At 39.4% G+C, this 26,073-nt stretch overlaps 1 protein-coding gene across 3 annotated transcripts in view; it reads right to left on the minus strand.

Moving 5' to 3' along the window:
* Positions 1-1,704: 1,704 nt before the first annotated feature.
* Positions 1,705-26,073, minus strand: part of TRANK1 (tetratricopeptide repeat and ankyrin repeat containing 1) — a 49,563-nt gene continuing 25,194 nt past the window's right edge. For all 3 annotated transcript variants that reach the window (XM_032104773.1, XM_032104784.1, XM_032104762.1), the window contains exons 12-24: positions 25,706-25,882; positions 21,409-24,282; positions 20,605-20,804; positions 20,006-20,143; positions 17,790-17,930; positions 16,926-17,082; positions 15,970-16,058; positions 11,868-11,971; positions 10,280-10,412; positions 9,278-9,423; positions 5,184-8,260; positions 3,512-3,613; positions 1,705-2,568 (exon numbers count right to left, since the gene is read on the minus strand). In XM_032104773.1, coding sequence (XP_031960664.1) covers positions 2,456-2,568; positions 3,512-3,613; positions 5,184-8,260; positions 9,278-9,423; positions 10,280-10,412; positions 11,868-11,971; positions 15,970-16,058; positions 16,926-17,082; positions 17,790-17,930; positions 20,006-20,143; positions 20,605-20,804; positions 21,409-24,282; positions 25,706-25,882 — 7,451 coding nt within the window. In that variant the 3' untranslated portion in view covers positions 1,705-2,455. The remainder of the gene's footprint in view (positions 2,569-3,511; positions 3,614-5,183; positions 8,261-9,277; positions 9,424-10,279; positions 10,413-11,867; positions 11,972-15,969; positions 16,059-16,925; positions 17,083-17,789; positions 17,931-20,005; positions 20,144-20,604; positions 20,805-21,408; positions 24,283-25,705; positions 25,883-26,073) is intronic.

Below are 26,073 nucleotides of genomic sequence, written 5' to 3' on the forward strand. Positions count from 1 at the left end.
ATGCAGATCAGCACATGGGAAAAAAAACCTTAAAGCAGTGATATTGGTCTGGAGATCCAGCTAGATTTCCCATCTCAGCTTGAACATTACTGAAATTTTGACCTAATAAATCTCTGAAACTGTCACCTCTGAAATTTTAATTCCCATTATTTTTGTCTAGCAGTCAGTATTTCATATGTTATTGAAATAAGTTCCATCTGGGAGTGCTGATTCAAAGTCAGAGAAAAACCAGTGGGTTGCATGGAACCACATCAAGGATCACAGGTACCCAAGGAAAGGTACCCAAGATTAAGCTCTTGGCAACTTCTGTTCTTATTTCTTTTTCTTTGTTCCCCCTTTGCTTGGTATTTCACGATAGTGTTTAAGTTGGGTTTTTTTTCCATAAAGAGAAAGAAAAAGTATAATCATTACGTCTTTAAAATGTGGCCAGCCAGGATTCTGAAATTGTAATTGTCCTTAAAAGGTTTAGGTAGTGTTTGCTGCCACAAACATAAACAGTGAAGCTGATAAACCAAACAGGAAAAGTTTCTGCAAAATACCCATTATAACAGAAAACAAAGCCAAATTAGTTACATTAATGATACAGCTTTCTTAATTCTTGACTTCTGTACAGTGCAAGTGACTTGCATTACATTTCATCAATGTATGTTTCTAAACTATCTTCTAAATGCTTGCTTAAGCAATAAGACTTCTTTAAGAAGAAACACCTGGAAAGAATCTTTTACAATGCAATAGAAAATTATTACTGCTACCCACGTAGCTCCATTCTACAGCAGCATTTCATTTTTACCCATGAAAATGTCCCATTTCCACAACACTGAGCATAATAATAAGTGATTATGTTTTTGACAAAAGGTAATTATTGAAGCAATTTGTTATGTATACAAAGAGGAACCCTTTTAAAGGCAAAATATTTCAACAACTAAATAATACTCTAATTATGTTTAACACACAAATGTTTTAAATAAAAGGGTTACTAAAGGAGACTACGTGTTGTGGTTTAACCCCAGCCAGCAACTAATTACCACACAGCTGCTCACTCACCCTCCAACCTTCCCTGTGGGATGGGGAGGAGAATCAGAAGAAAGGGTAAAACCTGTGGGTTGAGATAAGAACAGTTTAATAATTGAAATTAAGTAACATACAGTACTAATGACAATAATAATAATTTTAGTGAAAAGGGAGATAAAAAAGAGAGGGTGGAATAAAACCCAAGAAAAACAGTGAAGCACAATACAATTGCTCACTCCCCTGACTGAGGCTCAGCCCCTCCCCAGCAGTGATCAGCCCGTCCCATCCACCTCCTCCCAGTTCATGTGCTGAGAAGATGTTTCTGTGCTGTGGAATGTGTCCCTTTGTCCAGTTGGGGCCAGCTGTCCTGGCCATGCTCCCTCTCAGCTTCTTGTGCACCTGCTCTCTAGCAGAGCACAGGAAACCGAGAAGTCCTTGACCTACAGTAAGCACTGCTCAGCAACAACCAAAACATCTGTGTGTTGTCAACATTATTCTCATCCTAAATTCAAATACACAGCACTATACCAGCTACTAGGAAGAAAATAACTCTATCCCAGCCAAAACCAGCACACTACAGTATGCTGGAGATCCACTGAGATCCCATCAGAACAAACTGATATTCTGGACCCAATTTACAAATCCCACTCATACGGCTTTTGGAAAGCATTCAAAAAATAAGACAAGATCAAGTGATTTTAAAAATTTTATAGGTTTTATAAAAACATCATACATTACAAAAATGTATCAATTAAACCTTACAATTATAAAGCACTAAAAATGTGTAACATTCTTTGAAATTAAGATTATCCATTTTTTCAACAGGTACAGGTAGAAGTTTATATCAAAACTTTATCAAATAAGACAACCCTTAACTTTCATACCTATCTAATCAGAAGAATATACACTGTCAGAAATATGAATGTGTTTAGAGATTTCTTGTCTATAAAAATAGAAAAGAGGGATACTGTAAGTATCTCACCTGAAGACTCAAAAAGTTCTAAACATACCAGGACACTCAAAATCAGAGAAACTATCAATCAATTTTTCTGAGGATTCCAGCTCAGAAGAATGATGATGCAAGTTTACAAGGAAGAAGAAAAAAAAGACTGAGTGGAAAAATACCCCTGAGATAAGTCAGAACATTAACATTTTTTTCTACTTGCTTGTTTCTTTGGCTTTTGTTACTTTTAAGCTACCACACAGGTTTGAAAGGAAATTGGTCCAGTCATAGGTTTTAACAATTACATTATCATAACATAGGTAATTATTCTGACACAATACAAGCAATAAAAAAAACCCAAAACAAAACACAGCATAAGCTGCTCTTTTTCTTCAGATTCTTCCCATTTCTGATCCCATCCCTCTATTTTTTAAAAAAATTTTTCATTCTAAACTTAGATTGTTAAGAGGATAAAATAGCCATCTGGAATAATTTTTCAAATTATAGTTTCCCATGTCTTCCTTTCTTCCTTGAGATTTTTTTATGGACAAGTTCTTCAAAAGCCATAATTTCATCTTCCACTTCATTTTCCAAGTCTTTATCATGCACCAAGCCTATATTAAAAACAATAAATTAATGCAGAATGGAAAACCCCAACACTTTTTGCTCTTAACAGCATGACAAGCTATGCCATTGCTATTTTATATGTCAGCAATATACCTTCATATGTGCATAATCATGTTTAAGAAGTATTTAGCTTAATATGACAATGTGCTTAAGAGCTCTGCAAGGAAGCAGCAACTGCTAAGACACTTGCTGTACTACTAATTAATTTTCACACTGATAATCTGTTTCTATTGTTATTTCCTTTGACTTTTCTAAGAAGTTTGTCTCATCTCTCTCTCAAGATTCCGTTTCAGCAGACACTACATTTGCTTGCTGACTTTCAAGACAGACTCTAAGGTTGCTTTTGGGACTACAAGAGCACCTCCAGTCTTATTACCCATATCTGCTGGAATAAGAAGATGCAACACAAGGCTTTAATCACAACCAATTTTTCTAAAATTGAGCTACTTTAATGCTTTACATATGGTCCATTTTTTAAGTCTGATCACTTCATTGCTGCCTGTTTCTGCAATTGTTGTAATCCCACTACCTAAACATATGTTTAAACCTGAACATTCAGGGAGGCACAAGGAAGTCTTAAACATGCCCTCAGAGATCTGTGATGCAATAGACTGCATCAATGTATGCTACTTTTTGTACGAAACCAAGAGAAATGCAAGTGAAAATAAAAGAAACAAACACAAGCTGGGATCCACCGAGGGCCAGCGAGAAGGCTTGCTCCACTCTGGTCGCCCTGCAACCAGCTGCCCTGTTTTGAAGAGCCACTGAGGAAAGCCTGGTTATCTCATGTTTCCCAGAGGGCCCCTGTGGGGCTGCCTCTCAAAGCTCAGCGAATATCTGCAATGCTGCTGACAGGGAGACTGAAGTGATGCTTAGAGACCACTACTGTTCAGTAGTGGGCACAGAAAGCTGTGCAGTTTTAAAACATACCTTCTTCTGTTATCCTGTGAGAGTCCATTTGCTTCAGCCACTTACGAGCATCATCAATGGTGCCAACCAATTTGTTGGCGTGTGTGGTTATTACTTCTTCAGCTGTAATGGAGCACAGTTAACATTCTGTGAGAACACTTAGCTGAGAAATGGACAGCAGCTACAGGTCAAGCACAAAATGACATTACACAGAGCCATGCTGGATGATGATGCTGCAAACCCAGAAGTCACGGTCGCCAGTGATCTCATACGGGGCATATTTCACTAGTGTGCATGAAGATCATGCATGTATTACTCCCCATTCCAATCAGCATTACTAGCACTGTCAGAAGAGAAGTTCTACATCCTTGTGCTGCCCTTTTTGAGTTACACCTGAATCCTGAAAACATTCTACTTTATTTTTGGGTATTAAAGTTCTTGACTTTCGTTATCTCTCTGAAATTATACAAATCAAACATGGACCTGAGATGTTGCAGCTTTTGCTGAACTGCACCATTAAGAACCTGAAAAATGCCTGTTATAAAGAGAGGAAAAAGTAATCTCAGAGACTTATATAATTTCTGTATATATATTTTCACTGAGTGGAAGAACAAGGTAACATTCATCAAGCAATTGTCATAACAAAATCCACCATTACCTAATTAAGCCTACTACATCTCTTATTCATCACTATCATGGTTCAATGAGCAGAAAGCCAAGTAAACAATAAGCAAAACTTCATGGACTTCATCCATATGTAAAACTTTCCACTAGGACTAAAGATAAAGCTTACACGTGACGAGCACAACCTAACATTTAGTTACTATTTAACGTATTTCACTGATCAGAGCTGATGAACATATCAAATACTACAGGTTTTCACTACTGTCAGACATCACAGGCAAAATGACAACTTGACAGGACTGGTGGATTTCTACAACTGAAGCCAGTAACAATGTTATGATTTAAGTTGTCACTTTCCTGAAGTAAGTACACCAAACAATTTTGCTTCTAGGCCACTCATTCAGTAATTCAATTTTGCTTGCAAAAATCAGCATAGAATAACGCTTTAAGCATATAAGGCGGGGGAATCTAATATCAAAATATGTACCTCAAGCACTGTAATTTACTGAACTTTTTAATACCAGGGTGGCCTTTGAGTACCTGACACACCACAGATTTGTAGTCAAGTATCCATGTCTGTTCAGCCCTAGCAAAATTACAAGTTCAAGGGCAGAATAGTCAGCGATACCCTTAGTCAAAGACTCCAAGTACTCCCACCATGCTACTACCCCTGCATATCCAAATTACTGTGCCTGGAAGAAGTAAATAGGAAACAGTAGAAACAGTAGAAAAATTAGTAAAGATGACCTGTCAGTAAAAATGTGAAGTTGCTGTAAAACTATGTACGTTCAGAGAACACAGTACACCTGACCATGTGGTTAAAATTCACTTTACTACCTATAAAAAATCACTACTATTCACTTTACCTGTACTATGTAATTTATTAAGTTGTAAGAGCTTAGAATACATTTTCAGTATTTCCAGCTCTCTCAGTTCTTCTTTTCCTCAGATACCTGAAGTACCTTTCTCTTGACCACATTAAGATTTTCAAACAGAGTTTTGTCAGGTCTAGAGGTCTGGCCAAAAAATTACATATTAAATTGTTTAAAGAAAACTGGAAAGGTCCTACCTTTAGCCCAGGCTTTTTTCTCATATATTTCCTCTACTGCATCTGAAATTTTTTTAATATTCTCTTTGATTTTCCTCTGGCATAAGTTGGAACCTTCTTTATATGCCAAACCGTCTCGGGTGTAACCCCTTTCTCTAATGGCCTCCGCTACTTCCAGTCCATCATGTATTCTTGGATCTATCTTTGTTCTGAAAAACTCGGCATAGTGTCTGTAGGCAGCATGGTTATTTGTGTGTTCTTCTGTGTTTCTGTGCTCCATGTAGGCCTCATTGGCCACAGAAATTGCATTTCCTTCTGCATGCAACTTTTCTTCCCCACTGTTCTCTGTTGGTGTCAGAGGTTCAGAAGTGTCTGCCTCCATGCTTTCTGACCGGCTGAAATAGTTCTCAGAGCTCTGGATGAATCTGACTCCACAGAGGTCACACTGGGTTTGGTCAATATCTGCTCTTTTGAATATCTCTGATAAAAATTCCTCTTCTTTCATTGCAACAGGATGAACTCTGGAGCGGGCCTTCCTTTTCCACTTCATGTATAGAGAAATGAAATGGAACACACGATACAGCTGGCGTTGAGCAGATGCTTTCTGCTCTTGCTTCTGTTGCTTGCTGAGTGCAATGACTTCCAGGGGATCTTTTTGGTCCTCTAAGCAATGAACCTCTTCAAATTCCTCTTCCAGCTCATCAGCATATTCTGTTTCATCCAAAGAGGTTATAAATCTGTCAAGGTTTACGCGTTCATACTGGATGCCCCGTATGGGTGAATGCCCCTGAGTGTAGGCAGTGTCCGACTTCCAGCGGCAGTCAACCAAGTGCTCTTCATCTCGCTCTGTCAGCAGCTCTTGCAGGCCTGCAGCAACTTCTCTTACATGTGTAGCATCACTCACTTGTTCCACGACCCTCAGCAATCTTCCAGGTACTTTAGAGGGAGAGGCTTTTCTCATTGATTCCAGCATCGCCTTGATTGCAGGAAAGAGGTGGCGTAAGAGGGATCTATCTTTAGAACTCTGCACCTGGTCAGCATTCAGTAACATCACTAAGCACAGCACTACTGTCCGCTCAGCCTCCCCTGAAGTTATGCAGTTGGGATCCCTGAATGCATCCAGGAGGACATTGAACCTTCCATGAACACCACACAAGACTTCTGACAGGTAACAGAGATGAGATCTGAAACGGTATACAGCTGCATTTGTGTCCTTTGGTCTGTACTCCTGTATAATAGAAAATGTGTCTTTAAGTTCTTTGTAATGGTCCTTGCGTCTGAACAAAAAGTCCCAGTAATAAAGGAGAGCAATGTAACTCTTTGGAAGGCTGAGAATAATGTTCTTGGAGAGTCGCATCAGGACAGCACAGCAGAGAATATACTGGAATTCCAACAACATCACCGTATTTCCTATGCTTGGAATCAGGTATCTTGTGCATTTCTTGATCAGGACATTCATGAAACGGAAAAAAAATCTTTTACAGTTTTCCGGGTTCTTGTGAACATAGAATTGCTCAAGTGAATTTTCAAGAAGTCGAATGAAGCACAAGTGTGTTCTTCCTGCATTTTCAGCATTTTTGTCAGGTAGCAACATACCATGTCTGCCTTCTATTCCTTTGGTCTTTTCTCCCTGGCCTTTATTCTTTGGGGAACTTTTTGCCTGTGCCAAAGCAAACTTTAGCTCTTTGTTATAATCATCCTCTTCTTTAAAAAGAAGCTTCTCAAATTCTCCAGGATATCCTGAAGATAAGATAAGAACTTTCATGGCACTTAGCCACAAGTCAGTTGATTCTCTTCTGGCTGCAGTGTCTTCATTAGTAAACTTATATGTGATGTACTTCTTCAACATCTCTCTACAAGGTTTGGAAATAATACTACTGAATTGCAATATTTCTTTGCATGCCTTTGGGTTCTCAGACAGTATTCTCAAATGAAAATGATTAGGAAAAAACATTCCTAGGAGGGATTTACATGATGCATATATGTCAGAAGTCAAAATGTCCTTGAAGCTTTTGCACTGATTCAGTAGCTCTTTAGGGAAAGTGCATGTGGCTTCCAACAACAGTCCATTTATTGCCACCAGATGCATTTTACACTGAAATATTGTCTTTGCTTCATGGCGCAACAAGGGCTTGTGGTAACCCTCACAGGTTTCATCTTCACAGTTCAATCCGGCAATGAACTTCATACAAATATCAGGGTACTTCCTGCTCAGTAACTCACGTGTGATAAAGCACAACCTGCTTAACAAGTGCTGCTTCAAAGCTGATTTTACTTTCTCTGTGCTTACTGAGAAATCACCTTTTGCCTTCCTCTCTTTTAGACTTAGCTTGTCTAACAAAAACTTGAGAATGGGTTCAGCTTCATTCTGAGACACCTGGCAACTGTCACCTGTTGGGACAATCCCAAAATAGGCAAAGCATAACTTCACCATATCTTTCTCTGCATTGGTGGCTGCTTTATTCAGACCGCTAACAAGACTCAGAAGAGCCATTAAGCCAGGTGCTGCCATGAAGAGGATGTTCTGACTAGGAGTGCTGCAGCGACATAATGCAAAGAGAGCTTCAACTGCACCAGCAGAGTGATTCAGAGATAGGAACTGACTGTACGCGTTGCTCAGCTTCTTGAAGTCTCCTTTCAGAGCTCCCTGCAAAAACACAGCCTCAGCAATGCCAGACTTCTGCCTGGTTTGCTCACAGAGTTCGAGGGCTTCTCTTAGGATGCTCTCCACGTTCCCCAGGTGTAATTCTGAACCACGACTCAGCCTGGCACGCGCTTCAGCAAGCAAACACGATGCACGAAACTCTTTTATAGCCGTGAGGTTGGCTGCTTCCAGAACAAACCCGTGTTGTTTCATCAACTTTGCAGCCTCCTCCTGGCGATCCTTCCTTTTCAGTAAGTCTGCTGTTTGGTGCAAGCATCCACGAGACTTCAGAAACTCAAGTTGATCCTCTGTATCAAGTTTTGAGAGGACTCGCATCATTTCCTCAGTCCTGTTCATACTCAGGTACTTTGCAGCTGCTTCCAAATACAACTGATTTGCTGTACAGGAGAGTTTGGAAACCATTTGTCCTTTTGCATTCAACGTATCTTCATATCTGAAATACAGATACATCAATTTACTACCACAGATGAAAAATCTAGACAAAAAAAAAAGCACTGCAATAAAAAAAAGAACCATTAAACAAACAGTTGCTCCTAGAAGCCCTTCCTTCAAAAAGGCCAACTGTTTCATGTGATATGCCAGCCAGGCAAAAGAGGATCACATCATCTTAAAAGATCTACAGAAGGAAATTAATTACAACATGAGGCTGTCAGAATCACGATTATTAAAACTTCTGGCACAAACAAGATCACAAGGTTTACAGCATTAGTGAAGCATTCTCCACACTGTCAAATCAATGTAAAAATTGTTTTAACACATTTTATCAGTGTTAATCTTCCATTTATAAATAAATATGAGTTTCAGTGAATTCTCCATGGGTCAATATATACAATATTCTGTAAAATTTACATAAACTTGTCAGTTTAGAGAGAATTCTTTCAAGTCTGTTGTACGTATCTGCATATACTTTGTAGCTTATTGAGTGTCTGAGCAAAACACCTGGTTGCATCTTTCGTAACATGCACTTTAGAATATTCAGTAATTCATTGTTAATGGCTGATGTAAAATTATTAAGGTATCCCCTAAGCCAGTTTTGTGAAATAGTCTCTCCTGCAAGCTGAGAACGAGTAATTTTTTCCTGTTGGGTGAGTAAATTATCGTTAGCTTTTTGTTATCATCTTCTCATGATAAACTTCAGAGTGCAGATTTTTTGTGTCTATGCTGATAAATTTGCATGAATGGTTTGGGGGGCTGATTTAAAAACTTGTTAGTTGGTAAAGTGCCTTTAATGCTTGAACTTTTTGGTCATCAAACAATCTTTACATATTAAAGAAGCTTTAATCCTTCAAAAAAGCAGCTACCATTACTAAAGGTACATCACAAAGGATTTATGTAAAACAAAGTCAGCAGACAAAACCCTTCTGAAAATTTCCCAGTGAACCAGCTGCATTATATGGAATTTGGAAATGGAAAAGATAATTATATTCCAATACCATCTTGCAGGACACACCTTTCAACGGCCTTTGCTGCTTCTTCATAGAGTTCTTCCCGACAATACATTTTAATGGCCAGATCAAACTCCTCAATTAGTTCATAACATTCAGATGCTTCTTTGTAGCACTGGCTTTTCTGATAGTAAACTGCAGCATCTTTCATCTGCAATGCAGAAGTCAGTAATGAAACTGAAGTGCTGTAAACAGTCAGAACTATAGGAACAGAATAAATCTTGTCATTCCATCATGTGTCTCATTAAGAAGTACACTTTAATAAAGTGTAATTAAACTATCTGAATGTAATCAAATACTTGTTAAAGTAACCATCACTAAAACTTCAAAATATTTTAGAAAAAACTCAAAATATTTGTGTCTGAAAAACTAGAGTGTAAAATGAAAGGTATTATACAGGATTTTCAAAATAATTCTATCTACCCAGCTCTGCCTGTTGTTAGAAAACACCACACATGCTTCTGATGCTTTACAAATTTGTCAGAATGGATAGTACTAAATTAAAACAGTTATGGATGCAGAATGAGAACCCTAGCCTTGTACCTTGAACTTCAAATATATGGGAACATTTATTTTACATTCTTTTAGTGGAAATACACTGCAAATAAAAAACATTACATATTGTTAACACACTAATATTTCCAAGTTTTAAGGTTCCATTTAAATGGCTGTAATCAGTGAAGTTTCAGTATCATCAGAGTACTGAATGAAGCAACAGCTTAAGTTTCAGGACATCAGTCATTTCACTAACTTTTGACTGCAAATGACTGATGATGGTGTTTGAGGAAAGCCAAAGAAATAAAGCCAGCCTTCATAATTGCATCGTTCTCCACTTCATTCCTCTTCTGCCTATTCTCTAACAAATGATTCTCTTTGAACAGCCCAGCTTAAAGAGCTTGTTTCATTCAGCTATTACCGTGACACAAAAAGATACTAATACTTTCTGAGTAATAGGAGAGGAAAACAAGGTGTAGGAAAAGGAAAGTGAAAAGGTGAGGATTTAATACCTTTCCTAATTTTTTACACAGTTCTGCACAAAGACGGAACTCTTTTGATTGAATCAGACATTTTAGTGATAGTTTTGGTTCTCCACATTCCAAGTAAGTTTTAGCCAATGTCATATATTCCATCTGTTTCTCCCTGTAGAAAGTAAGAGAAAATTACCACTAACATCCAAATTAAGTTTAGGATCATGTGATCTTCACTGAATCCAACCAACACTGACATCACACATTATTCTTCACACATTACCTGATGAGTTATGATCTTACAATTAGTTATATTTTGGGATGACACTGTTCTGTCCAGAAATCTGTTCCAAAATATGACTGCTCTGGCAGATTCTTTTGAGGTTTTTTTAAGTAATGTATAGTACTGTGATTTTGTACTGCTTCTCTTTTCTTAACTTTTTCTCTCCTTTCTGCTGTTAAGCACCAAGCCTGGAGAATCAGAACTGTACAGAACATTTCATATGAAGATCTTACTTAAGCTTTTTACACCAGCATTAATACCTCTATTAAAAAAAATCAACTTTGGCAGCTTCATTATTACATATGTTCTGTCAACATATCCTAATACATCAAATTCCTTCTCCTCAAATTTTACGCAGTTGACAAGCACCCCAACATACAGGGAACTGACAAAAAGTTTTATCAGTCCCATCAACAATTTCTCTACAATCATGAAATTTTATGAGCATCCTTATACTTTTAACCCAGGCCACTAACATAAAGCATGTAATTAAGGAAGATAAAATCTCAACTAACTCCAGTAACAGCATTTCTTCAGACCTTCCCTCCTCCCCCTTGTGTGCCAGCTTCCTTTGATCTAGTCATTCCTTTCCCCTTCTGCTATCACTGCTAGCTTCTGGTCTCCCCAGCAGGAGCAGGAACTGATTCACTTCGGTCTAGATCTTTCTCCATTAAGTTTTTTCTTGTCTTATTTGAGATGAGTCCCAAAGAGTTTCCAAGCCTCTTCAGGAAACTGCAAACTCTCTCCCCTGTCAAATCCTTGAGCTATTTTACTTAGCTGAAATCATGAACTAAATGATTCATCTCAAAATCTGTTCCTTTAAAACTGTCCTATGGTTCAGATCTAGTTCAGCTTGTTTAGTTTAAATTGACTGTAACACCAATTTTACCCAAAGCTCACTTTTGCTAGCAGCTTTTCTTCCCCAATGTACACCACCATTCCTTCTTCTTTGTTGAGTGAATATGCAGTGGGATTAACCGAAGTTGAGCACTGCTGATGGCATATGCTCTTCTATCCATATCTAAGGACATAAAGCCTCTTGACATAATGCAAATCCTGTTGCTTTTCTCTCACACAACCAGTAAGCCCTTGCAAGGGCCACATTTCATTCAGACAGCTCTTCCACTACTCTCCACAGGGAGCAGTGCCCTGGATCCTATTGTGCGAGACCTTCCAATTTCTTAAATCTCTTTTGCAACCCACAGACACCTAAAGACACCCCTCCTGCACTGCTCTCCGACGTCTCCGGTCCGGTCCCACAGCTGTGGTGTGAATCTCGCCCCCTGCACCCCCAAGGGGTCTGGCACCACAGAGTGGCACTCGCTCGGCTGCACTGACACTTACCTTGGGCTGGCTTTCTTCGCGTGCACTTTGAGAACAGCGTCGTGCGTCAGGGCCAGTTTTGACTTCTCAGCTGCTCCTCCCTTTTGATAACATTTGGCGGCCACCTGGGGTGAAATCACACACAGCATTCACAGATGTGCATCCAGCCCATGGCTTATCACATAAAAGCAATACTTAATTTTACAGTCACTGTAATGGAAAGCACAAAGACTGGCAGGGTGCCTGGAAAAAGGAAAAGGTAAAACATTGTGGTATATTTTTAGGACAAAAAGAAAAGCTTTGAAGTCAGTCCACATGCGATTAGCAAAATTAGAATATTAATTACAATATTGTCCATGGAAGTAGTGAAAGCAGAATTCCTGGTAAGCTGATAGAACTAATACCATATGCAATTTGAAGGATAGCCTAAACCATTAACTGGTAAGTCACCAGGCAGCTGCCCCATATTAATAAAAGTGAAGAAAACCAACATGTGCAAGTGAAATCAAAAAGCAAGGAACATTTACTCAATGCTTTTATCATACTGGGCCCTTTCTGTGAAAACTAAACAGAAACACCAGGAGTTGCCATGCTCCTAGCGAGCTTGGCTTCATTATCATCCTGCTTATTCTGCAACACCATGATTTCTTTATTCTATCCATTAATTTAGTGTTGCTTCTGTTTGGAAATTGCACATTGCAAGCCACTCTTAGAACTGCCAAAGTCATCAGATAATGTCTTCTTAAGGTAGCATTGACAAGCAAAGATCAGGGTTATAAAGAAAACAGATTAGCAGATAATATAGGTAATGCATTTCAGATTTCAAGATTAATTTTTTTTAGCTGAGTGAGTTTTTTATCTAAACTCTTTTCTGTCCATTTAGGAAATTGCCTTTTATTTTCAAGGGGAAATAAAGACTGTCTGTATAGTAGCAGCTGATTATTTTGGGGTTTTGCCTTGTTATAAATATCTATTTTCCCTTCAGAGAATTATATGTTGTTACCAGCAAAACACAGAAGCTTTCCCTCTGCCATGATCAAAAAAGTATCTACAATTTTATTTCACAGAATCACAGAACATCTCAAATTGAAAGGGACTTACAAGGATCACAGAGGCCAACTTACTGCTCCCTGCCGGACTACCTAAAACAAACCCACATGACTAAAAGTGTCATCCAGATGCTTCTGGAACTCTGAACTCATGGCTAAATGCCATTATCACTTTCCTGGGGTGCCTGCGGCAGGCCACTTTCTCAGTGAAGAGCCCTTTTCTATGTCCAATCTGATCTTTGTATGATGCAACTTCACTCCATTTCCTCATGTCCTATCACTGGTCACCAAAGAGAGGAGATCAGGACTTCCTCCTCCTCTGCCACTTCCCTTGAGGAAGTTGTAGACTGTGATGAGGTTACCCCTCACCCACCTCTTCTCCAAGCTGAACAAGCCAAGCGACTTCAGCTGCTCTTCTTAAGAAGTGTCCTCTAGAGCGGCCCATGGCAATGGCAGTGGGGTTGGAACTACATGATTCTTGAGGTCTCTCAAAACCAAACCATTCAACGATTCTACGACTTTTCACCATCTTGGTCACCTTCCTCTGGACACACTCTAATAGTCTGATGTCCTTATATTGTGGTGCCCAAAACTGCACAAAGTACTCAAGGTGAGTCTGCATCAGCACAGAGCAGAGAGGGACAACCACCTCCTTTGATTGGTTCACAATGCTGTATTTGATGCACCGTTTGCCTTTCTGACTGTCAGGGCACACTGCTGGCTCATATTCAACTTGCCATCAACCCAAACTCACAGATCTCTTTTCATGGGGCTGCTCTCCAGCCTCTCATTCCCTAATTTGAATGTATAACCAGGATTACTCCATCCTAGGTGCAGAAACCAGCACTTCACTTGTTAAATTCATACGGTTGGTGACAGCCCACCAGTTTGTCAAGGTCTCTCTGCAGGGCCTCACCACCCTTGAGAGAATCAACAGCTCCTCCCAATTTAGTGTCCTCCCAATTTAGTATTGGTGGCAAACATATTTAATGTACACTCCATTCCTATGTCCAAATCATTTATAAAAACATTAAAGAGCACTAGCCCCTAAATTGAGCACTGGGGAATCCCAACTAGTGACTGGCCCCCAACTTGATAACCCCATTTATTATAACTCCTTGAGCCAGACTTGTCAACCAGTTTCTCACCTAATGTATTATGGACTTGTCTAGCTGTGTGCTGAACATTTCATCCAGAATGAAGAGTGACTGTGAGAGAAACTATTAAAATCTTTGCTAAAACCAAAATGTACCACATCTACTGGCTTCTCTTGGTCAACTAGATGAGTGACCTTGTCACAAAAGGGAAGTTGGTTAAGTAGGACTTTCTGAGAGTGAACCCATGCTGCCTATGACTAATGATGGCATTGTCTCTCAAGTGTTATTTTCAGTAACTCCCAGAATAACCTCCTCCATAATTTTACCAGGCACCAAAGTGATACTGAAAGGCCTGTAATTACCAGGGTCTTCCTTCTTACCCTTCTTGAAAACTGGGACATTTGCCAGCTTCCAATGGACTGGGACCTCTCCAGACTCCCAAGACCTTTGAAAAACAATGGAAAGGGGCCCTACAGTAAAATGGGCCAGCTCATTCTGTACCTGGAACAAATCCCATCAAGCCCAATAGATTTATGTGCATCCAGCTGCAGCAGTCTCAAACTAATGCAGAGTCAGCTGGGAGTTTATCATTCCCTAAGTCACAGTGTTTCAGCACATCACCAGTGTTAGAGGTGAAGAAGGCTTTAAATGTCTCTGCTTTGCCTATGTCCCTTCTTGTGAGGTAAATGACCTCATCAAGTAGAGGACCAATGTTATGTCCAATCCTTCTTCTGCTATTAATGTGTTTTAAAATAACTGTTTTGTTGTCTTTCACAGTGCTGGATAGCCTGAACTCTATTCAAGCTTTGGCCATGCAAATTTTCTCCCTACAGTGACAAACAGAATCTCTGTTGTCTTCCTGTGTCGCCTCCCCTTGCTTCCAATGTCCACACACTTTCCCTTTTCCCCTAAGTTCAAGAAGAAGATTCCTATTCAGCCAAGCCACTCTGCCACACTTGCTTGGCTACCGACACTTTGGAATTTCCTGCTTCTGCACTCTTCAGAGATGGCCCTTAAAAAGTGCCTAGCATTCATGAATTCCCGAGGGACCTTACTAGTTAGCTCCTTCCGGAGAACAAGTCTGCCCTCCCCATATCCAGGGTCAAAGGTTTGCAAGACTTTTTCTTCTATAGACAACAATTTGAAACTCAGTTACTTTGTAGCCACTGTGACCAAGACAGACACAAGTCACCATTTTACTCACAAGTACGCCTCTCCTCACAAACAACAAACGCAGGAGGTCACCTCTCCTTAGTCAGCTCCTTTAGTACTTGCACCCAGAAGTTGTCTTCAACATGCTCCTGAAATTTCCTGGACCTCTTTGTGTCCACTGTATGATTTTCCCAGTTGATGTCTGGGAAGTTAAAATTACTCATACGGACAAGAGCATTTGATCTAGAGATATCCCTTATCCCCCTGCAGAATATTTAATTGATGTTGTTGTCCTGACTGAGTTTGCTTCCATCCCATTAACTGTCATCCCATATGTGGACTGTATTAACTAGGATGCTAGGAAACCAAAGACTGTAAAATCTCCATGTTCTTTAAACAGAAGGGGGATGAAACCATCATTTTACTACCCAAATTAATACACTTCCAAAAAATGCTTTCATTTTCCTACTGTATGTGCAACGATACTGTCAAGAACATGGTTTAGATTCACACATTTCAGTCAATTCTGATTGTTACTAATAATTGTTTTTCCAACTGTCTTTTGTTTGTGTGCATTAAAATGTTTTTCCCTCATAGGACTGCAAATTTCTGGGCAGTGAATTTAAGATTACAAACAATAGGGTTCCGCTTCCTGCTCACTTCTTGTAAGTCATTTACAAGTAGACACACAGCTACAAACCACAAACTAAGACAGACTGCTATAGAGCAACTGAAGGTTTACAGATGATTTTATGCAGACAGAGGAAATAATAAGGTTTCAGAATAAGCAAGAATCCTTATTTCAAATAAACATTATGTTCTTACCTCCCAGAACTGGTGTTTGGCATAGTAGTCTCCCTGTGCAATCCATTCTTCTGGGGTTGAAGTTTTAGCAAACATGCTATCATCTAAGTCTACAAGGGCAGGGGCAACCATTTTATGTTAGAATGGATAAACCACAGAAACCACTTATCATGTACCAAAACTAAGCATTATCTCACAATGTTCCAAGTTCTATGATTTGTGCTTAAACCACTAACAGTAACTATGAGTCAAGTGTGTTAATACTGTTGTGCGAAGCTACCAGTAAGAACACAAAAAATCCCAGAGTCTGGCTGGAGACTGGGCTGGTAAGTGGCTGAAGCTGCATTAACTCAGCAGAAGATCTGACTACAAATTGACCACTTTAGGCTATAAATATCTGCAGCCATCAGGGTCCATTGAGCTCTCTCCACGGTAACTGGCTGAGCGGCAGTGACCTGATCTCCCTTTATGTAGGAACACCTCTCAAGGTCACCCCTCAAGGCTGAGAGATCCCTTACCTGACACCAGACACCAACGGGCTGGTAAATGACATTTTTGCATGCGTGTAACATTTAAGATAGGTATAGCAGGCTTATGTAAAAAGTAGAGTATTGACCACCAATTCATCTGTACTTAATGAATATTTTACATATCTGAATTTACTGGCTAGAACTCAATAAACTAATTACAAGATCAGATCTGTCTGAAGGATCACTGACTCTTCTCCTGTGACAACAAGAAAACTTAAATTAGTGAGTTAGCAATAAAGTTATACTCTAACATATACAACTGATCTTTAGAAACAAAAGAATTAAGATCCACTGAAATAAGTGGAAATTTGCAAGGGCAGTTATCAATGCGCATCGTTAGAAGGATCAAGGAATTTAACCTTCTTTATTACACAGCCTAAAAGCAAGAAAGCATGAGTAGGCTGTCCTGTTTGACAGTCTTTTAAGAAGGTTTTAGGACAACTTTACCTTTCTTTTCATCTGTTTTGACAACCTTAACAAATTTTCTTTTGATGAAATACTTAAAAGCTGGAGCCCGTTTATCACGGTCCTCATCAAAGATCCAAAGATTGACTCTGGCTCTTGTAATTGCAGTATACAATTGCTTGAGTTCTCCATTCAGCATCTGAAGCAGAACAAAAAAATTAAATTAAATAAATGAAACACCAGATGAGCTAAATTGCTAGAAAGAAACATACTTTGAAGTTATAAGAAAACAGAGAATTTATACAGAATTAATAACAAGTAAGAAAGTGCTTTTAAGTAAGCAAGACTAAATATTAAATATGGGATTTCAATTACATAAGCCATTGTCCAGCTAACTTACAAGCAACCACTGGTACAAATCAGCTGCAGGTATGACAGGCTATTTTCCTTCTAATCACTGGCACATAGAATTATTTATTTACCATTTAATCCTGAAAATATCTGACTCACCAGATTCTAAGAAACTTCCTTAATTTCAAGGTAATGACACCAATCAGCAACCAGACTACAGTAATAATAAATATTGACAAGCTGATTTACTATTTGCTTTAACCACAGTTGTTCTGCAAATATACCCAAAATTCTATGACATAGGTTTTTGTACTCTAATCAAACTACATTTGCAAATAATCTCTTATTTTTTTAAAATCAGTATAGTATTACATTATATTTTATTGCTATGATATTATACAAATGTGAACAACTATCAAAAAGATAGTTATTTTAGGGGAAGCAACCTCGATAAACACGGAACTACAGGATGAAAGGATTTAAGAAATTTCCCTACTTTTAAGATTTAAGAATTTAATTTGTCCTTCCCATTTCCAGTGTTAACAAAAAACTCACCTTGTACATTTCTACATTAAATGGAGTCCTTTCCTGCATACCACTGTCATCCTCTAATGGCACTTCAATTAGCAAGTTGCTTCCCACTTGCACATCCAGATCAGGACTATAAGAAGAAATTATCTTCCATTCTTTGCTAGCCTGAAATATCAAGAGAATGAGGCTTACTTGTTTGTAGTAACCACTACTGCCTACATATGCACAAGATAAGGTTGTATGTTGTGACCCATTCACCCCTACAAGGCAAGGAGGCTTAGAGGAGGAGATTAGGGGAAAAAATTATCTCAGGGTAGAATGTAAAGAATAATCAGCAATTTTCATCAAGAAAGCTGAACTTCATCTCAACACAACCTTTGCTTGAGATACTTGTCTGTACCAGGTGGTCATCAAGGCATATAAACAACTATCTAAGATACGCTGGAGGGAACTTGGCCTGCAGGTTAGGATGGGGAGCCACTAAGTCTCCTTGACTCTGCAAACTGACAAGCTTGGTGAGTTAGACCCACACAAATCCCATGCTGGCATATATTCTCACCCTCAGGGTTCCCAGAAAAGATCTGGCTGGTCATTCATGTGATGAATGTATTAAGCTTGGTGTTGAACACCAGTAACTGGTAGTGCTGGTCTCAGCCAGGGGGTGGAATGGCACCTGCCAACACCTCCTCTTGTAAGAACACTCAGAGGTGAGCAAAAAAACCCACTCATGGGGAAAGTCTAAAAAAGCGTGGTCAGAAAATATTGGACTCCAACATAGAGACATGTGAAAGATGTCTATAAATATGCACAGACACCCTTAACTACAAGTTAAGTGTGGCAGCAGATCAGTGCTGTGCACTCTCATGACATGTTGGAAATGCCAGCTCCTGATCACACCATTCTGCAGGTTCCTCATCCCCTGCAAAACTAATAACCTTTAAATCGTGACTATATTCTAAGTTATGTTCATTTCTCCCTTTTGGTATTTAATTGACATGCAATTAAATACTGCCAAGTTTCTGGCACAAAATAAAAAATACTCATGGTAACGCCATAACAACATTTTTACAATCTATATATTTCTGAGCTTTGAGCAACACCAAACAAGTTAACTGTCTTCCCATGAGGGATAAAAGCAGGAAATCTTTCCTGCAAAATGTATTTTGAAGTTAAGATTTTAAAAAATCAACAATGAAAACATTCCTAAGCCCTCATAGACTGTAATGTGACAACCAACTAAAGATATCAGTTTGCTCAAGAGCTTGCTGTGTTTTGGGGATTTGGCTTTTTTGCCTTCTAGATTCTTCAGTCACATCTGCTTCCTGAAACAAGACTCTTCTTAAATCTCATTTTCAAGACAAATAAAAAGAAAACCCAACACTTTACAAAGTGCACACAGCCACACTGCTGTGCTTACAACGGTTCACAGATTCAGCTTTTTTAAATTAGAAAAACTCAGGGTGAGCTGCTTTCTTGACTGCTTGTTTAGCTGCTCAAATCAACTCAATTACTCATGAGTCACAGGAACATGGAAGAATTGTATGAAAACAGTTCTGCAGGCCTGACATACATTAGTCTAAGCTAAAATGCTCTACACAACTCAACTCTGCTAAAGTGATTCTGCTAAATTCTGAAAAATGGCTTGTTGTTTTTCTGATTACAACTTGCATCACCAGAACCAAATCTAACTTTGAGAAATGACAGCCAGTATTTACCTCAAGCTCCTTCCTTCTGCCCTCATCACATAACATTCACTAACCTCTGTGAAGAGCCACCAGTAAGCTGCCCTCAGTTTTCTAGCGGTTTTCATCTGCTGAAAACCACATGAGACACTGTTTTGAGGGGTAGAGGCAGAGGACATCTGCAGCAGGGCTGTTCACACTGAATGTTTAATCGCAGAGCAACTCAGTCAGGGGTACATGGAGCATCTGCAGGTGTGTTCAGTAAGGAATACTTGCCTGGCTAAGGGCAAAGCAGTAGTCTTGGTGTGCAGGAGAAGTATGTGTGTGTCTGTGTGTGTGTGTGTGGGTGCAATGTTGTGTGTACCCCAAGGCTCTCCCTTAAACTGTAACAGTAAGCCTGGTGGAAAATGCAGCACTTAAGTAAACATGTTCTCAATTTATAAACCTATGACCTCTGTTTTCAGAGAAGAGGGAATCCTTTCCCAGCTGCAACACCAATTAGACTACAAATAAGATCGACTTTAGAAAAAATGCAGAAAATGGTGAATAATTAAATACCTCTGAATCTGTGAAAAAGTTGTAAAGGAGTACATCATCGAATTCCAAGCCCTTTGCTTCATAAATTGTCAGTACAAGTGCCAAACTAAGTTCCTCAGGTATCTTCTGCTTTGCAGTTTCATTTGCCACTAATACCACCTGCCACAAAATACATTATTAAAAAACCATATTAGGAAACAAAAAGAAGGAAAAAAAACAGTTGCACAGAGAAAGACAAACATTATGATAATACAAGAGCCTTCTCAAAACGAGACAACATTTCACAGAGATATTTCAGCACACTCCACAAGAAAGGTCACAAAGCTGCCACTAGAAGACTGACAAATGCGTGGTATGTGCAGACAGTTTTAGATCTGGTGTAAGAAAATTTGGAGTTAGAAAGGAACAGGTCAGACAATACCCCATGCCAAAAAAAGAACAAAAAGTACCAGACGTATTAAAAAGAAAGAGAAACCAACACAAAAAAGGTTCCTAAGTTTAAAAAGCCTGATTTATCAGTGAGACAAGGGCTTAAAAAAGAAAGTTGTGGGCAGTTCATACAAAATTATTATTTAGCAACAGAACTGGCAGAATCTGCAAAAAGCCTAAGAAAAGCAAACCTGATGTGCCCCAAATTCTATGGATTGTGTTTTCCTTTTGTTGCCCCTCAGCAGAATTGCAAGGTCACTAACGCTGCAGGACTCCAAGACCGTAGGTTTCGGCCCATCAAAGAGACCACGGTCCTGAGGAAGGCGATCAAAAGATTCTGGAAAATAATGCTGGAGCAAATCAACCACTCCAGATGCTAAACGGAGGATGCCTGAAAAAAGCAGAATACAGGTTTTAAACTTCAGCCTAAAGTCCTTGAAAAGACACTTTTAACAAGATTTTGTTAGAAATTTGGAATCAAGAAATACAACAACAAAAACACTAGTCAGGGAAGACTGAACCTGTAAGCTTCAATTTATGTTTCTGCCAATTTGAGTGGATGTCATTCTTGGGCCTCCAAAGATCAGAAAACATGCTACATCAGCATGGCAGCATTCTCACAAAATAAAGGTCACAAATGAGAAACAAGTAAGAAAAGCAGAAGCAGCACACCAATGCTGCAAAATCTAGTGCTTTGAGGGTAAGACAACAGAAACAGGTCTGATCATTTGTTAAATTTTCCCTCACACAAACACTGTCGAGGCATGCAGTAAGCATGAGTGTTCAAAAACTGAAAATTTTAAAAACATTCATTTTTGGTTTTCCAGTTGAGATGTCAAAAAACAGAACTGACAAATCAGAAAAAGCTGTCCATCTAATCTTTTTGAAAAACAGGCCACATAGAGACTGATTTTGAATTGGCCAGTAGAAAACTTCAATAATTAGTGACATCTGAAGAGCACAGGCGGAAGTTATAAATAAATTTGTTACTGTACCTGAATGGGACCTGTAGTTCTGGTACAACTGATATATCCTTTTCGGTTTCCTAACACGTTGCTTCTTGTTCACAGAGCTCTTGCTTGCGTAATGAAACAGTGACCTCAGGTCACTAAAACGAAAAGCAACTCCTTTCATTATGCTCTGGGCAGTGTCACCAGTTAGAAACATGGCATTAGGGTCATTGATGCACTTCATTAACAGGGCTAGCTCAGCTTGCGTGAAATCCTGTATCTCATCACCATAAAACTCATGGATGGACCACGGCAGCTCCCTGAGCTTTGAAAGTCTTTGAGATAAATTATACAGCAAATCTTCTTCATCAAAGTAACCTCTCTGTGATCGTATCTGCTGATAAAGACAGAAGAGGTGATAGATCTCACTCCTGTCTTCCGTGAAGTTTGGTGATCTCTTTCGGCCTAGCTTTTTGTACTGCTCCTCAGTAAGCTTGCCCCCAAAGCAACTCAGTGCCTCGAAAGAGCCTTTCAGAAAGGATTTTATTTCTTTCCAAACCAGTGCTGGATTGTACAAGCTTTTACCTTTTATCATTTTTGGCCATATTTCATTTGCAAATACATTGTAAGTCACAAAAGTCCAAGGATCACTTTCCCTAGAGCATGCATCTGCAGCTCCTCCATCATCACCATGTTCTGCTTCAAGATTAGCTTCTTCATCCTCATCCTGCCAATTTGGAACAACCAAGTCTTCCTGAGGACTCCAACCAACAATGACTCTTTTAAGACTTCCATCTTCATTTCTTGGAAAAAAGGGGTCAGGCATGGATGCATCTAGTAACAGCAACAACTGCTTGGAGGTGACAAACAGTGGAAAATTTTCATCTTTAATGTCTTGTAGCCTGTGAATATTTGGGTCCAGAGGCTTGAAGTGATTGGTCACCTTGGAAGACTTGCTAAGTTCAATGAAATTCCTCTGAACTTCTCGGCACAAGACAGGATTTTTTGTTACGAAGATCTGGTGCAGGTGCTCCAGCCCGTTTGATGCTTCTGCACCACATGTTTGGTCTTCTTCATGGACACCACACGAATTCATTTCTGCACCAGCTGTGCCCACAGAAACCTTTTCACCTTCACTGTCCTGGTCTTGCTCATCACTCACCTGCTCCTCACTTGAATCATCACTCTCGTGTTTTAGTTCACTCTCTTCCTTCCCTGAACTAGCTTTTTCAACATCACTGCACTGTCTCTGCTGCCATGTCTGCCTCTCCAGCAGAGGTCCCTCTGCCAAGGTAGATTTTTCCCAGTATGAATAGAATTTCTTCCAAAGTCTATACAAGCAGCAAGTCGTCTTCCCTGTCCCACTTCGCCCAATTAAAATGATTGGTTCCATAGGCTTTGGATTGAGAGCAATTACTGCATACTCCAACTCCCCAACTCGGAAAGGGTAATCAACAGAAGACTGCACATCATTTATAATGTTAAGTGCCATGTTAGTACTGAAGCTGTGAAATTTCATTATATTGTATTCCAGTTCTGCTGCACTAGCTGGAGGGAAATACTCAGGCATGGTATGTTCTTTTGATTTTTCTGCCTCCATGTCTTCAACATAACAACGTGGAACACGCTTCTGTGCTGTCACACTGTGGTTCTGATGTCCTTCATTTATACCCTTGAGCTTTTTCCTCAAAATGCAGGACAAGCCACGGTTGTAGGAAATACATATATTTTCTAAGGCACGGTTCAGCTTGCAGTGGTCAAGAACAATGGCCCAAATTCTAATTATTTCTGTGTAAACTCTACCTGATTTTTCTGAATGACTTTTTGTCTGTTCTGTCTCCATGATCTTTTCTGGGCTCTCGCTGCAACGAGGAGAAAAGTCAATCGCAAGTTCCCATAGCATTCTCGCACCTTTGCCCAGTTTGGCTTCATACAGCTGGATATCAGCTTTCAAGTGTTTCAGTGGCTTCTGAAGGCCCCTAGACCATTCCCCATTGCCAAGCCGCTTAATTGTCATTATAGTTTTAGCTTTCAGATAATGAGGCACAGCTTTGCTGCTCAAAGTCTTTAGCATTTCAGGAGTGCACTCTATTTCCCAAGTCATGTTATCAAACTGCACATATGCCTCAATATCCAGACTCTTCCCTTTTTCCTCCTCTGGTTCTTCCTTCTCTCCATTAGGCAGGGCCATACTAAATTCCCCTGCTCCCTTCTTTTTCTCCCAGTCATCCCCTTTTCTTTCAGGATGAGCTATGCTTTCACAAGGTAGTGAGGAACTCCTTCCCTCTTCCGAATTAGTCTGGGTTGACGATGGGTTTTGCACCAGAGGATGATCCTTTTTCACGGTGTCACTCACTTTCAATTGCTGAATTAAAGCTGTGATTGCCTGCACAAGACTTTCCTGCAGTGTTAAGGAGCTGGTCATTCCTTCTGTTTCCTGCTTTCCCAAATGATCTTTTCTTGTTTTTACAGAACATGGGGTTTTTAAATCATTATGCACTGCATTGCCAGATGGTGCCTTTAATGAGAACCCCGATGAAGAATGCCCTGTGATCTTTGACTGTGAAATCTCAGAAGCTGGAATGGGTTTAGACGTTTTACCCAACTGCCCTGCTCTATCTTGGCGGTGCCTCTTCTTCTCCTGTGCAGCATTATTCCAGGCAAGTAGCAGTGGATCTTTTTTTTTAATTCTATGCATCACATCTTTTCCTGATTTGTTTTTTATGTTAAAGTTAATGTCAAATTTTGCCAGTAACTCTGTTATTCTCTTAGTCTGCTTTGAAAATCCTTTCTGGAAAACAATATGCATCACTGTATTTCCATTCTCATCTTGTATGTTTGGATTAAGATATGGAAAGTCAGATGGTCTTGAAGCAAAGAGGTCAAGTAGATAGTTCAGGATGTTTAAACCAGTGCCATCTGAAAGCAGAAGAAACAACAGAAAATAAACTAACTTGCTTTACAAGGCTGCATTGCATGCCAACAATTTTCAATACTTTCTTTTTCTGCTGCTACTAAATTAAAATAAATTTGTTTTAAAAAGAAAAACAAAATCTACATTTCATGCTTATAGAATATGCTTATGTAAAACAGCTCAAAACTGAGCTTTCCCAAGATTCAGGGAAAACAATACAAAGGCAGCAAAGCTTTAGAAATCCCTTGTGCTGCAATTATTCCCATAGCATCATTCAGTTTCATTCTTTTTTTAACCTCCGGGTACAGACAGATTTGTTCATTTTCCAACATCAGCCCTGACTGCTACCCAAGGGACACTGGTGACCTGTCATCCAGACAAGCAGCAGCTCGAGGTAGTGCTCTGGGGTCATTTGGTTCACTTTAATATGCTACCCAGAAGTAATCTGCTGCAGATAACTTTGCTTTAATAAAATAACCTGCAGGAAATCCCAATTATTTCCTTATATTTGAGGTCCCTGGAGCAAGTTCCTACAAAACAAGATCAGCTACCTCCCTGAGGGGAAAGAAAATACATATATATTCTACAGCTTTCTGGATTTCCCCCAGATAATCTATGTGATTTATATGAGACAACATATGTGAAACATTTCTTTTCCAGCTGTAAAACAGTGACATGACAAAATCATTGTAAAGAAATTGCACATCAAAAACTTTACACAGTGAAAAATACTTAAGAGAACATATTGTCATGGGACTTCTTAATCTTTTGATTTAAAAATGACAACCAGCATTACCTATGCTTTTAATATCCCTAAAGCCATTCAATGAAATGTTTGTGCTTTAAAAATGAATAAATTCAATATTTTAAATTATTTTAATCCTTCAACTCAAAAATGTTTTGTTGGGTTTTTTTTTTTAAGTTAAAGTCAAACCTGATTTGGGGGCTTAATTTCACAGTTTGTCTTAATTTTTTATATTTTTACATAAGCCCTACAGTTCTTTCACTCAATTCTCCCCTGAAGAAAACTTCGCTTGATTTACGACTGAACAAAAACTGATAAACAGATTTCAGATGCCACTGCTGGATTTCCTCCAAAGTCTGCTGCCATTGCTCTAACTCTACCTTTGTTTCTTCCAACATACTTCCACCCCACATATTCCCACCTAGCACTCATTTTACAGGGTTTCAGAGAGGAGCCTTCCTTGACTCCCCCGTGTCACCTGAGCTGCCATTACCTCTCCTCACAGTCCCAGCCACCACCGCCACAAACAAGAGCACATCAGCTTAACAAAGACTGGGTGTATCCTCTGGCCTGCAGACTTTGGGGGCTGAGTGAGACACAGTAAGACAACCTGATCCACTGTCCCTGCAGCAGCAGAAGGGGCAGGGAAGGAATGGGGATGTTGTCAACAGCAAAAGCCTTACCTTTATTATTTAAACAGATGAAAACTGCAGCATGCAAAGGAGTATCTCCTTGTGTAATGGAGAGGTTTCGAGGGTCTGCGCCTTTGGTCAGCAGCAAATACACCACTTCAAAATAATTCTTTCTGAGGCATATTTTTAGTGGTATTTCAGAACTGCTTCCAATCCCATCAGGCAGAGCTGGTGTGAAGGACAGGAAAATACCAGGGTTTAAAACTGATACACTGATCTGCTAACTACAGAAAGTTCTGAACAGAAGCAGTCAGATGCTGATTGCCTGGCAGGTGACAGTAAGCTGCTTCTTTTTTTCACAGCTTTTTACATGTTTCTGTTAAAACACTTTTTGACTAAGAAGATCTTCATCATTTCCC

The sequence above is a fragment of the Corvus moneduloides genome, chromosome 1, assembly GCF_009650955.1.
Source record: "Corvus moneduloides isolate bCorMon1 chromosome 1, bCorMon1.pri, whole genome shotgun sequence".
NCBI lineage: Eukaryota > Metazoa > Chordata > Aves > Passeriformes > Corvidae > Corvus > Corvus moneduloides.